Source organism: Saccostrea cucullata, unplaced genomic scaffold (genome assembly GCF_032062105.1).
Source record: "Saccostrea cucullata isolate Sc308-1 unplaced genomic scaffold, CSIRO_AGI_Scuc_v1 ctg1823, whole genome shotgun sequence".
NCBI lineage: Eukaryota > Metazoa > Mollusca > Bivalvia > Ostreida > Ostreidae > Saccostrea > Saccostrea cuccullata.
In genome coordinates, this window is record NW_026926425.1 from 160,528 (window position 1) to 174,547 (window position 14,020).

At 33.4% G+C, this 14,020-nt stretch overlaps 1 protein-coding gene across 1 annotated transcript; it reads right to left on the reverse strand.

Moving 5' to 3' along the window:
* Window positions 1-488: 488 nt before the first annotated feature.
* LOC134271667 (electron transfer flavoprotein subunit alpha, mitochondrial-like) lies at window positions 489-11,598 on the reverse strand. The gene is made up of 10 exons (XM_062753879.1): window positions 11,518-11,598; window positions 8,926-9,072; window positions 8,542-8,623; window positions 8,199-8,281; window positions 7,604-7,703; window positions 7,116-7,226; window positions 2,591-2,695; window positions 2,207-2,358; window positions 710-856; window positions 489-597 (listed from the first exon to the last, which is right to left on the reverse strand). Exons 1-10 carry the CDS (start codon window positions 11,557-11,559, stop codon window positions 559-561), a joined length of 1,008 nt encoding a protein of 335 aa, XP_062609863.1. The 5' UTR covers window positions 11,560-11,598; the 3' UTR covers window positions 489-558.
* Window positions 11,599-14,020: the final 2,422 nt, after the last annotated feature.

Consider the following 14,020-nt stretch of genomic DNA (forward strand, 5'->3'; position numbering starts at 1 on the left):
TTCTAGGAATGGACACTACCACATATGATGCTGGATCAGACCTACATTTACCAAATGAGTGACCAGGTTATATTTTTTGGAGCAGCTCCGTTTCCAAGTATCTATAAGCCCTACTTCACCAAACATGCATGAATGATACCACTAAGGGATGGATACTACCACACTTGCTTTGAATGGTGATCTGATCTATATTTTCTAAATGACCCTGAAGCGTAATTTCCGGATCTCAGTTTTACTTTGATTTTCAAATCCATGACAAATACAAATATCTTTTGAAGAATTATGAAAAATCTGTGCATGTGTGTAAAAGAGAGAGGGTGTGTGTGTGTGAGGGTGTAGGTGTTTGTAAGGGAGTATGAGGTTGAGGATGTGTATGCATGTGTGTGCACTATACTCATTTTGGTATGGTTCTCCTTTAAATAAGATTTCTTAACATGTATGTCTATTATGAAAAATACTAGTCCCCAAGAGTAAAAATGACCTTTAGAAAATGTTCACTATTTATTTTTCCACCATTTATCAATCACAATTTGAGATATCACTGTTAAATATTGTTCTTCACTTCTTGCTCACAAGTTCAGTCATCTCAGGAACAGCCTGAAATACAGAATAACATACAATGTTTAGATCTATTACAGAATATTGTACGTCCAATAGCTTCTAATAATGCATTCTGAAAAAAATTCATACTTCTGTAAATCATGCTAACCTTAAATAGATCCTGAACAATGCCATAGTCTGACACCTGGAAGATGGGGGCCTCTGGGTCCTTATTTATAGCTACTATCACTTTACTGTCCTTCATCCCCGCCAAGTGCTGAATGGCCCCCGAGATACCCACAGCAATGTATAGATCCTGTCAAAAACAGGTGATATTATACTCCTTTACCCACAGCAATGTATAGATCTTGTTATATAAAGGTGACATTATACCCATATACCCACAGCAATGTATAGATCTTGTTATATAAAGGTGACAATATACCCATATACCCACAGCAATGTATAGATCTTGTTATATAAAGGTGACATTATACCCATATACCCACAGCAATGTATAGATCTTGTTATATAAAGGTGACATTATACCCATATACCCACAGCAATGTATAGACCTTGTTATATAAAGGTGACATTATACCCATATACCCACAGCAATGTATAGATCTTGTTATATAAAGGTGACATTATACCCATATACCCACAGCAATGTATAGATCTTGTTATATAAAGGTGACATTATACCCATATACCCACAGCAATGTATAGATCTTGTTATATAAAGGTGACATTATACCCATATACCCACAGCAATGTATAGACCTTGTTATATAAAGGTGACATTATACCCATATACCCACAGCAATGTATAGATCTTGTTATATAAAGGTGACATTATACCCATATACCCACAGCAATGTATAGATCCTGCCAAAAACACATCAATGTACATATAAAGTCCTACACAGGTGAAATTATACCCACGGCTCTGTACAAATCAGATCACATACATATGATATCATAGACATTTTTTAAAAGGGTAATTGAGAATATACTTCTCTGAAACACGAATTCCCCACTCAACTTACAGTTTTAAGGTTTGACAAATATGCAGATATTTTGATAATGAATCAGAAATGCAGGCAATGGTGAAAAATAACTTTTAATTGACAGCTTACTGACTGCTGAATAAGATTAAAGGAAATGGCTATGCAATGTAACTAGAAATGGCAATATGTAACAACTAACAAGTTAATGATTACTCAATCGGAATAATGGCATTTGGCTAGTAAATTTTATTTCTATATACAGATTGTGTGAAATCTGCTATGAAAATTTTTCATATTTCTTAAGCTTGTTTCATGGCTTTATATCTCAATTTTTTTTTTTTGGCTACTGAAATTGAAATAAACCAAAATGTACCTTTGGTTTTCTATTCTAAATCAAGAATACTTCAATGTCTTAATTTTGTTTTTTTTCATTTTTGGGCCTAATTGTGTATATGGAGTGAGCTTCATGAATTTAAAAAAAGTGCATTCTGATACAATTACACTGTAAATCAGTCAAAAAGTCATGGGGTTAACCAATTAGCAATTTTTTATTTGACTGCTTAATGCTAACCCTAGATGAAACATTCATTTTTGTCTATGTGTAACAGTGAACTGCACTAACAAGGGAAAACAAACATTTTCACCAGTCTACTTACAGGTGCTACAATTTTTCCCGTCTGGCCGATCTGCATGTCATTAGGAACAAACCCAGCATCCACCGCGGCACGCGAGGCACCCACGGCAGCTCCCATTTTATCAGCAAGGTCATACAGAAGCTTGAAGTTATCTCCATTCTTCATTCCACGCCCTGATATTAAAAAAGAACATGATTATAACAATCTACAAATTTTCTCCATTCTTCTGTCCATTCCATGGTAATGAATGTTCATTTGCCTCATTAAATATCCTTGTTGATTTGATATATTTAAAATTTGGAAAAAAATCTGTAGAAAAATCATATTTCTTGACGAAAAAAATATTTTTCCTGAATTTAACTAGTTCAGGTTTCAGCGCTGTGAGACTATCATTATCAATCTCACCTCCAGATATGACTGTACTGGCACTGGTTAATTCTGGTCGATCACTTTTACTCAGCTCCTGACCAACAAACTGACTGAGATCATTCTTAACATCACATGAAGGAGCTGAAACATCAAGTTTAATTACCGGGTAAATAAAGCAGGTTATGGTTGTGCATTTTCTTTTTTTACAACGTTAAATAAAAACAAGAGGCCCAAGGGCCTTGAATCGCTCTTCTAATAAATTATACAATCTATCCTAAGACCCAAGATGTATCAACTGACAAAGTTTGATGATTCTTAGCCAGTTAGGGCTGAAGATATTTAAATGTAACTATAAAATACTATAAATAGGTCATGGTGACCTACTTTTTGATTGAAATTTTCTGAGGACACAAGCATTAATTGACAAAGATTGATGATTCTAAGCCAATAAGTACTTGAGATATTCAAAAGTGGGTCACAGTGACCTACTTACTGGTCAAACATTCTCCAAAAACCCAAGGTGCATAAACTGACAAAGTTTGACAATTCTAAGACAATAAGTAACCTAGAATACTTAAATATAGCCATAAGATGTCACAAGTAGGTCACTGTGACCTATATTTTGATCATCATTCTCCGAGAACCCAAGATGCATGTAACAAAGTTTGATGATTTTAAACCAATAAGTACCCGAAATACCTAAATTTAGCCATAAAATGACAAAAGTAGGTCACTGTGACCTACTTTTTGGTTGACATTCTCCGAAAACCCAAGATGCATCTACTGACAAAGTTTGATGATTCTAAGCCAATCAGTACCTGAGATATTCAAAAGTGGGTCACCGTGACCTACTTTTTGGTCAACATGCTCCGAAAATCTAAGATGCATCAAATGACAAAATTTGATGATTCTAAACCAATTAGTACCTGAGATACATAAAACTAGCCATAAAATGTCAATCAAAAGCCTGAAAGGCTTCAATGGCGTCGAACAAGAAAAACAATTTCAAAAGATCTGCAAATAGGTCAAGTGAGTGACTCCTGTAGCATAATAATAAAATTAAAAACAAGAGGCCCATGGGCCACATCGCTCACCTGAGAAGCTTTGACCATTCTGTTCTTTACCAGATTTCACCCTTGTTATACGTAATGCATCCCCACCCTACCCCACTGATCATAATTTAGACATTTTGAAATCTACTTTACCCCATGATCCTTCCATGGGCACATATGTTTCAGCTTTTTTGGCCCAGTGGTTCCTGAGAAGAAGATTTTCAAAGTTTTTTCCTATATATTTCTATGTAAAACTTTGATTCCCTATAATGGCCCCGCCCTTCCCCCGGGGGTCATGATTCCTACAATTTAGAATTTACACTACCCCAGAATGCTTCCACATAAGCTTCACTTTTTCTGGCCCAGTGGTTCTTGAGAAGAAGATTTTCAAAGATTTTTCCTATATATTTCTATATAAAACTTTGATTCCCCATTATGGCCCCACCCATCCCCCGGGGGTCATTATTTGAACAATTTAGAATCTACATTATATCAGGATGCTTCCACATAAGTTTCAGCTTTTCTGGCCCAGTGGTTCTTGAGAAGAAGATTTTCAAAGATTTTTCCTATATATTTCTATGTAAAACTTTGATTCCCCATTGTGGCCCCGCCCTTCCCCCGGGGGTCATGATTTGAACAATTTAGAATCTACATTATACCAGGATGCTTCCACATAAGTTTCAGCTTTTCTGGCCCAGTGGTTCTTGAGAAGAAGATTTTGAAAGATTTTTCCTATATATTTCTATATAAAACTTTGATTCCCCATTATGGCCCCACCCATCCCCCGGGGGTCATTATTTGAACAATTAAGAATCTACACTATACCAGGATGCTTCCATATAAGTTTCAGCTTTTCTGGCCAAGTGGTTCTTGAGAAGAAGATTTTCAAAGATTTTTCCTATATATTTCTATATAAAACTTTGATTCCCCATTGTGGCCCCGCCCTTCCCCCCGGGGTCATGATTTGAACAATTTAGAATCTACACTATCCCAGGATGCTTCCACATAAGTTTCAGCTTTTCTGGCCCAGTGGTTCTTGAGAAGAAGATTTTTTAATGACCCCACCCTATTTTTGTCTTTTCTTGATTATCTCCCCTTGCGAGGGGATATGTCCCTTCATTTTAACAATTTAAATTCCCCTTTACCCAAGGATGCTTTGTACCAAGTTTGGTCAAAATTGGCCCAGTGGTTCTTGAGAAGAAGTCGAAAATGTGAAAAGTTTACAGACGGACATACAAGACGGACACGGACGGACGACGGACAAAATGTGATCAGAAAAGCTCACTTGAGCCTTCGGCTCAGGTGAGCTAAAAATAGTCTTAACACAAATACAGTATAGGGCCTGATAGCCTTGTGTCCTGGTCCGAATGAGTCAGGGTTCGAATTGACCAGACATCGTCAGAAATGTCCATCCTCTATATCAATCTAATTTCTTTTCAGTCAATCGAAAACATATGAAGGGTTTCATAAATTATTTTAATTAATTGCCATTGTCAGAGTGTTGTTCTGTTGAATAGTGATTGCATCTTAACTACAACCATGACTCTAATGTTACAAGTACGATCGACTTACGATAAGGCGCGGTAAACAAATGGAGGAAATGGATAAATACCGTAATACTGGCATTACTGGTCAATATCGTAGGTTGTTCGGCTAAAATTGGATTGAAGCTCGTAAAAGTAAAGCTAAGATTAAGAAATTCAATCTTTATAGTCTTGTTGTATTCGTGTTTATTTTGTAATTATTTTACCTATTTAAGATTGTTTGTATTACAGTAATCGGTCCCAAAATGTGATTCATGTCATTCGACGCACACTCTCAATAGAAATTCATCCGCAACAACCATAACGTTTTTCTTGCGTAAAAATTAAACATAATATCGTTGTTTTGTAGTAGTATTAATTGAAGATACAATTGATTTAATTTTATATTCAAGCTATTATTCATTGTGAACGTTTTAAAAGAAATTGGTTTACAGCTGTTGCTATTTTCTATTGCGGATGCATCCACTGACACGTGCGGTCGCGTCAACCTGACTGATCGCTAGATGACGATCGGGCAAGCCCAACGCCATAAAAATAGGTCACTGTGACCTACTTTTTGGTCGACATGCTCCGAAAAACCCAAGATGCATCAAATGACAAAGTTTGATGATTCTAAGCCAATAAGTACCTGAGATACTAAAATGTAGCCATAAAATGTCAAAAGTAGGTCACTGTGACCTACATTTTGGTCGTTAATCTCCGAAAACCCAAGATGAATCAACTGACAAATTTTAATGACTCTAAGCCAATTAGTACCCGAGATACTTAAATCTAGCCATAAAATGTCAAAAGTAGGTCACTGTGACCTACTTTTTGGTCGACATGCTCCGAAAAACCCAAGATGTATCAAATGACAAAGTTTGATGATCATAGGTCTAATAGTATTAAATATGCCTTTTAAACAATTTAAAAACAAATGCCTGCAAAGTTCAAAAAGTAGGTCACAGTGACCTACTTTTTGATAAATATGTTTTAAGGCCTCTAGATGCATCAACTTACAAGATTTGGTAAATCTAAACCTCTTGGTGTCGGAAATAATGGGATTAAATGTTTTCGAAAAGATTAGCCATAAAATTCAAAAAGTAGGTCACGATGACCTACTTTTAAGTTGATGTTGTTTGTGGATCCAAGATGCACCAACTGACAAAGTTTTATGATCATAGGCCTTAAAGTGTCCAAAATATGCCTCCAAATCAATTTGAAAACAAAAGCCCGTAAAATTTAAAAAGAAGGTCACCGTGACCAACTTTTGTATTAACATGATGTCAAGTCCTGAGATGCATCAACTTATAAGATTTGATGATCCTAGTCTTTATAGTAAGCAAAATATCAATGTTTTTAATAAGTGTAAATTTTGGTCAACTTTGAAGTGACCTTGAGACCACGCCCTTTGGCCCAGGGTCATGCCTTGAACAATTTGTAATCTTCAACATATCCTGACCCTTGTATGTAAGTTTGGTGAAAATCTGCCTGGTGGTTCTGGAGAAGAAGATTTTTTAGCAACCAGTACTTTTGGTTTTATTTTCGTGATTATCTCCCCTTATTTTAGGGTCCCATCCCTAATTTTAGTATAAATGGTAGCCCTTGGGCCAAGGATACCCTGTGACAAATTTGACAATAATTGGCCAAGGGGTTCTTGAGTTATGGCCCATATTCTAAAAAGTTAACGCACACCGCACACCGCACAAATGGCCATAGCATTAGCTCTTTGAGCCTTTGGCTCAGAAGAGCTAAAAATTCACGGTAAAAATTTCAAAACAAATATGAAGTACATTGTACTATACAGGTATGTATATGCATGTTTATAAATATTATGTCCATAAAAAATAATTAAAATTTGACAGAGCTTAATGCACATAAATTGCTCAGTAAGATGAATGAAAAATAGTGCATGAGGTTTATTAATGTCCTTTTCAGATATTTTTTTTAATAAAACCTACATCTAAATAAACAGAAATAACTAACCATCTTCCACGGCTCCCCCTCCCCCCTCGGTCCCCGCAGCCTCAAACGCCGTGCCCCGGACTGTTATCACCTTCACGCTGTCCTTAGATTTCAGGGTCTGAATGGCATTCCCTGTAGTAAATTGTCAAAGAATTAATAACACACTAAGACTAACATTATACATGTGCTGCAAAAAAACAATAATTGTATGATATCATTAAAATTTTGTCATATTAAGTTAATAATTAATTGATACCCTGTAAATAAATAGCATATTAATTTACAGGAAATATAAATAATGTAGTTGTGGTTGTAAAGGACCATTGAATAAAATATCGATCATTTAATTTTGTTCAACCTGAAACCAATTTTCTCCTACAGAATTGTGTCTCAGCATTCATTAAGATCAAATCCAAGAAATATTCTAATATTCAACTCTCAAACTGAACAGAAATTGGGATTCCACAGAATTATGACCCATCAAAAAAATTAGGTTGACACTAGCTCACCTGCATAGATTGTCCTGACAAAGGTCTCTTTATCTTTGATTCCAATGATGTCAGAAATGGGAGAAACGTCTAATTTGGCAGCTAGTCTCGGAGACAAACTCTAGAAAATAATGAAAACTACATAACAACCCCGGACACAGAAAATACAAAAGAGACAGTGCGTTATAGTGAAGTACTGGTTATAGGCTATAAGCCTCATGTTTCTGTGCAACCAGAATTCTCTATTTTTGACTTTGTATATTGTGGGTCTGTCTCATCTCCCTTCATACACTTCCTTTAAGTTTGAAGTTATGTCAATTGGGGCACTGGTTCCTTCCCTTCAACATCACAATTGTGTGTAAAGCCATAGGTCTTTTTTTAATATCTCATTCAGATCACATATTTCCATCAACTTTACAATGAGAAAACCCTAGAATTAAGAACCACTGGTACTACTCAGAGGAACAATCCCTTCTGAAATTCACAGGAGTTCTCAGTGTTACAGATTGTCATTTTCTTCTCTCTATCAAATTGAACTCGAAGGAAACTTTGTAACTTTTACATCAATGCAGGTAATAAATTTTAATCCTGTGCATCTACATGAACCTAGATTTACCTTCCCAAAAGCTGTAGCTGGTGCCAGAATATGAGAAAATTTAAACTGGTCTTGTGCCGCAAGTAACAATGGAGTCAGGGCCTCTAAAATAATAGAAAAATGATAGTAACTTCTACAGTCCCATAATGAGCAAATGTTATCCCATAAACACCTTTTTCATTTCTTTTCCAGAATTTTTCTGTACTTGTTTTGTTTGTTTAATCTTAAATATATAAAAATTTATGTTTTCAAATTAGAAGAACATGTGTAATTAAAGCTGACTTATCTATATTCAAAAATCGGAAAAGTCTGCCTATCTTTTTTTTTTTTTTTAATTATTTATAGTTCTCTTTTTCTACTTTACCTGGAAGGAATCCTTTGTATGCTTCATTGTCAGCCAGTATTACTTTTTTAACTCCTTTTACTTTGGCCACTTCAGCAGCAACCTGTAAATTACAATTTAAAGTTAAGTCATGACAATAACAGCCCCAGAGCCTTGGCATATGTTGGCATATCTGATGAACAGTCAAATATACCAAGCTCTGAGACTCATAGAAAAGTACATTTATTAAAAGTTGTAAAACTGAATGTTTCTGAAACTGCCTTTAACCCCCAAAACATCATCTGTTTGAAGATCTGTGGCTTGCTTGAATTCAGAACAAGAATGGATGACTATTGTCCATATCAATTTTTTCAGACCAGCAACTTAGTTATGAATCTTCAAACTTTGATCAGATTATGAACTTACCTGTGCACACTGTGTTCCTGCCACCATACATGTTACTTCTCCTAGACTGCTAGCAGCAGTGATTGTGTGGAGGGTGGAAGGAATCAATTTCTGGTTATTATGCTCTGCTATCACAAGGGTGCTGTTGTTCCTGCATAGTGTTGTTATCTGAAATGGGTATGAACATATGAGATGAAAAATGTTTATTAGGGCATAATTACTGTTCTTTACATTTACTAAATGGACTAATTTACCGTAGAACATTTCTAACCAAAATAAACTCAATGAAACTCAATGAAATTTACCAGATTTTTCCTGCTAATGCTTTTCCTTGCACAATATAATACATACAGTCTATGTTACTGTTTGACAGTTTACTCAGTGTGATGTAATTTATATAAGAAGTTATTACTCAGTCTTGCTGTTTAGTCACATAAGATAAAATTATCAATTTTAAAAATGATAGTCTCACTCACTCCAGCATGCTGGGGGTTTAAAGATACTTTTGTCTTGGTGTAGCATAGCTGCAGAACTGTAGCGTTATGGTTTTATAGTCTTTGACCATAACGCTACAGATCCTGTAATGCAAAAATTGTGCAATTTATGGCTGAAGAATTTTTACACACTGTTTGGGAGAATTTCTCCACTCTCCAACATTGGTAAATCATCTCCCTTTCCCTCCATAATTCTAGACACATTTTTTAATAAATCTGTATATTTTATACACCTTCCAACCATTTATAGTCTCTCTTCAAGCTATAAACTCGCTTGAATTAGAACTTTCTGTAATCCCTTATACAATTCAAATCAAGCCAGTTTATTGCCTGTAGAGGCAACTATAAAGGGTTGAGAGGTGAATTAAATACACAAATTGGTTTAAAAATGTGTCTGGAATTATGAAGGGAAAGGTAGATAATTCACAAAAGTTGTAAAGTTGAGAAATTCTCCCAAACAATGCACAAAAAGTCTTGCGCCCTAAATTGCACATTTTTGCATTACGGGATCTATAGTGTTATGGTCAAGGACTAATATATAAAACCATAACGCTACAGATCTGCTGCCAAGTGTAGCAGTACATGTTTTTTATGACAATGAGGAGTCAGAAGGGACATAAACCAACTCTTTCCTGTAGGTTAAAGTCCTAAAGTTCCCATTTTACAAATGTCATGAAAGCTTAAATTATAAAGTCAGTAGTATAATAATAATTATTTGATGTGTCCATACATGCCAACTTTCCCGAAATATAAGCGATATTTGGCCTTCCCGAGGGAAAGAAAATGTGCCTCATTTCCCGATTTGAAAAAAAGATCACCAAAATTCCCGATTTTAAAAGTTTCCCTACCGCTTATATTTTGACAATCGGGATAACAATGTCAGACTTGTTTATTCAATGCAGATAAGTCTCAATGTTTATCCAACCAGGTGTTAATTAGGCCTATAGCCACAGGAAATCACTTCACGCTTGAACGCACGTGCAGTTGTCCAGGTACAAGTAGCTTGTAGCTTGGGGCAATTAGGGGATTATCTTGTCAGTTTTAAGGGGTATGCAAGATGAAACGCATAGATTAACCTGATAATAGTCAGTCATTTTATTAAAAACATAAATTAAAGACAATAAAATAATCAAACCATAAAATCGGAATCCAGAGATCGTTTTTGAAAACGAAAGTAGAAAACTACAAAGCATTGCTGCTGATTTAATCTATACATACATGGCACCATCAAGCCTGACAAATTTCATGACAAACAACAAAGAACGTAACAAAAATTATTCTCTTTGGATAGGTGTTATAAATTTCTGTTTACAAATTTAATATCTTATTAGAATTTTTTCATTAATTAAAATATAAATTAAAAATCTCAAAAATGTTTCCAGAAACAGGATTGTACAGTATTAAAACCTCGTATATTTTTTTGCTTTTGAAAAAAATTATTTAAAAGTTTTTCAATTTTTTACTAAATTATGTGTCCTGGTAGAAAAAAAAATGTTGTTTACATATGTAACTAAATACCCCTTCTTTAATGAGAGAGGCACCTATTTTAGCAAAAATATTTAAATTTAAATTTTGGAAAGAAAAAACATTTTCTGTGTTAAATTAATCCTTAAAAGTTGTATTGATAAGTGATATCAATATTATAAATAAAAAAAAATCATTTCATAACCATTTAATTTCACGACAAAATGTCGCGAATTTAAAGCTTTGAAAATTGACGTCACGAGCTAAATCCCCCATGGGAATTTTCAAAAGTTGGCATGTATGTGTGTCTGTCTCAGACATCAGATGAACTTATATAAATTGTACAGATAAAGTGCAAAGTCCATAAATAGATTTATCGCTTGCAAAATGAAAATACAGATTGCTCTAGAAACCCACATTCTTACTCACTTGTGGCCTTTAAATTAGAAAGAAAAACAATAAAAGAATTTTGAATCCTTATGCAATGTATCCCTTGTTTAACTAAAAATATCATTTTATGTAACCCGTTCCAAGATGCCTCAGCAACATAAACGCAAAACCTGTCATCAATTTTAAATTGAATGGAGCTGCAACAAAAATCACATGAAATTATGAGAAATGAATTGTTACTTGTGTTGTTAAAAGAAAAACTTACACTTTGTCGTAGAAATCGAAGGTTCTTGACAGACGAAAACATCTCGACCCTTCTCTTGTTATCAAATGCTCCCAAGGAATGCGGGTGGTTTCGCTCCGATCCCGTGTTCGCGCCGAGTGGGTTCGCTCCGATTACTTGTTCGCGCCGGGTGGTTTCGCCCCCCGTGGATTCGCGCCGCTGAACTACTGAAGATACCGCTTATCGGGTAGTCGTTTGATTATCGTTTGATCATTAATGACGAGCAGATTAATTATAAATAATGATGAGAGACAAGTCGTGCGTTTTTCAAATGTATTTCCAAAAACTTCATTCTACCAACAAAAATCACCATGACCAGCTGTCTTCATTGCAGAAAAACGGTAAGTATTTCTTTTTTTAATCCCAAAATTTTCAATATTACTAGACATAAAAAGTTATTTTTTTATGTCTTACGTCTTAAATAATTTCTAGTAATGTATTATAATTGTATATTATCTAGGATGCATTATAGTTTTACATATATAAGCTTTGAAGTTTTAAAACTATATCTACAAGAGGAACTTACAATGAAGAATAATATTCCATTTTCTAATTAATGATGTCTGTATTTTAAGATAGTTTACCTTTGAAGTTTTCAGGATGTTCTATATCTTTGTATATATATTTATATATGTTTAAGTTTATTATATTTTATATATATATTTAATTGAAAAATAATTTTTGTTTTTCTTTTTATAATTTTGGCACACATGTATATGTATGTTTTAAAGAATTTATAGCTATAAGCGGTACTTACAATGAAGAATATTATTCCATTTTCTAATTAATGATGTCTGTATTTAAAGAGGTATATTTTAAATGTAATTGTGTATTCGAATTTAATAAAAACAAATTGAGTCTTAAGTTAGTTTTTGAATGAGATATACATATGTAGTTGTGTGCCAAAATTTAAGATTGTTATATTTCTAGTTGTTATACTTATATTTAAACTATTTCTTATATTTTAAATTAAATTATATTGATTTATTTAATAACTGCGGTGTCTGTTAATCATAAGTATGCATGTATAATATAGGCATTGAAACTTCAATAATTATATTTATTTTGAGTTTTAATGAGATATATTTAAGTAAGTAAGTAAGTAAGTAAATTTTATTTAAAGTCTGCATTGTATACAATACATAACAAGAAACATGAGCTCTGTAGAGCTCTTAAATCGACTATCACAGTTAAAATATCACAAGAAAACATTTACAGCATAAATTAACATGCAAAAAACACATGCACATATATACACATACAAATGACAGATAAAATGAATTTTTAGAATTTAACAAATTATAAGAATTTTAATTTCATTAGAATAAGTTAAAAAAAAAATAGACAAATTGAAAAGCAATACGATTGCATTAAGAGGAACAAAAGTAAATATAACGTGAGTGTTATAAATAAATAAATAAATAAATAAATAAATAAATAAATAAAAGTTTCATTGAAAAACAATGACAACCTTCATTGAAAAGATGATATTTGTGAAATAAATATTATATTTCAACAGAAATAATAATTATTTTTCAACAGAAATAAATATTATTTTCAACAGAAATAAATATTATATTTCAACAGAAATAAATAGTATATATTTCAACAGAAATAAATAGTATATATTTCAACAGAAATAAATAGTATATTTCAACAGAAATAAAAATTATATTTTGACATGTTTTTCCTATATATATATATATATTAAACGATCAAATTTGATCAAATAGTCATAATTTGGTAAAAAAAAAAAAAAAAGACTCAATAAAGGTGTTACTTGTACTAGAAAATGGGATAATTATTCAACACAACACGACATTAGCGCTTGGGGTTATTAATAACAGGCTACTGGTTTATAAAACTACAGGTAATGGGAAGCCATTTGTATACTACCAATAATGGGAAGCCATTTTATACTACCAATACCTTACCTTACCTGTATATACCTGTAGATAAACGGGGCGAAACCACCCGGCGCGATACCACTTTTAAATTTACGTAATCGGCGAAAAACCAGCTACACCCTCCCAAGCTTTTAGGAAACCTCTCTCCGCTCTCTTAAGAAATGTCTTCCACAGGTACTTGTGACGTACCCCCCCCCCCCCCATACACCCCTGGTCAAAATATTTTTAAATTTTTTTTTCTCATGAATTATGTTTCTAGTACTTATTTACAATGTATTCCATGTGAACCCCCCCCAAATAACCTAAATTTTCAGTCAAATTTAATCTAAAATAAACAATTTATATTATTCAAGCACATTTTATTGCATTTTATCATTTCAAGGATAATTTTGGACAATGTTTGTACTGTAGTTATATCTGTATATAGGAAGTAATTAAACACGAATGTGTATTTTCTTAAAATATTGAAAAATATTATTTAAATTTATTTACTTTTTTATTTATCTATTTAACAAATCTGATTTATTTTATTTATTTTTGTCGGAAGGAGAGGTTCAAAGCTGTGTACTCGTATTATA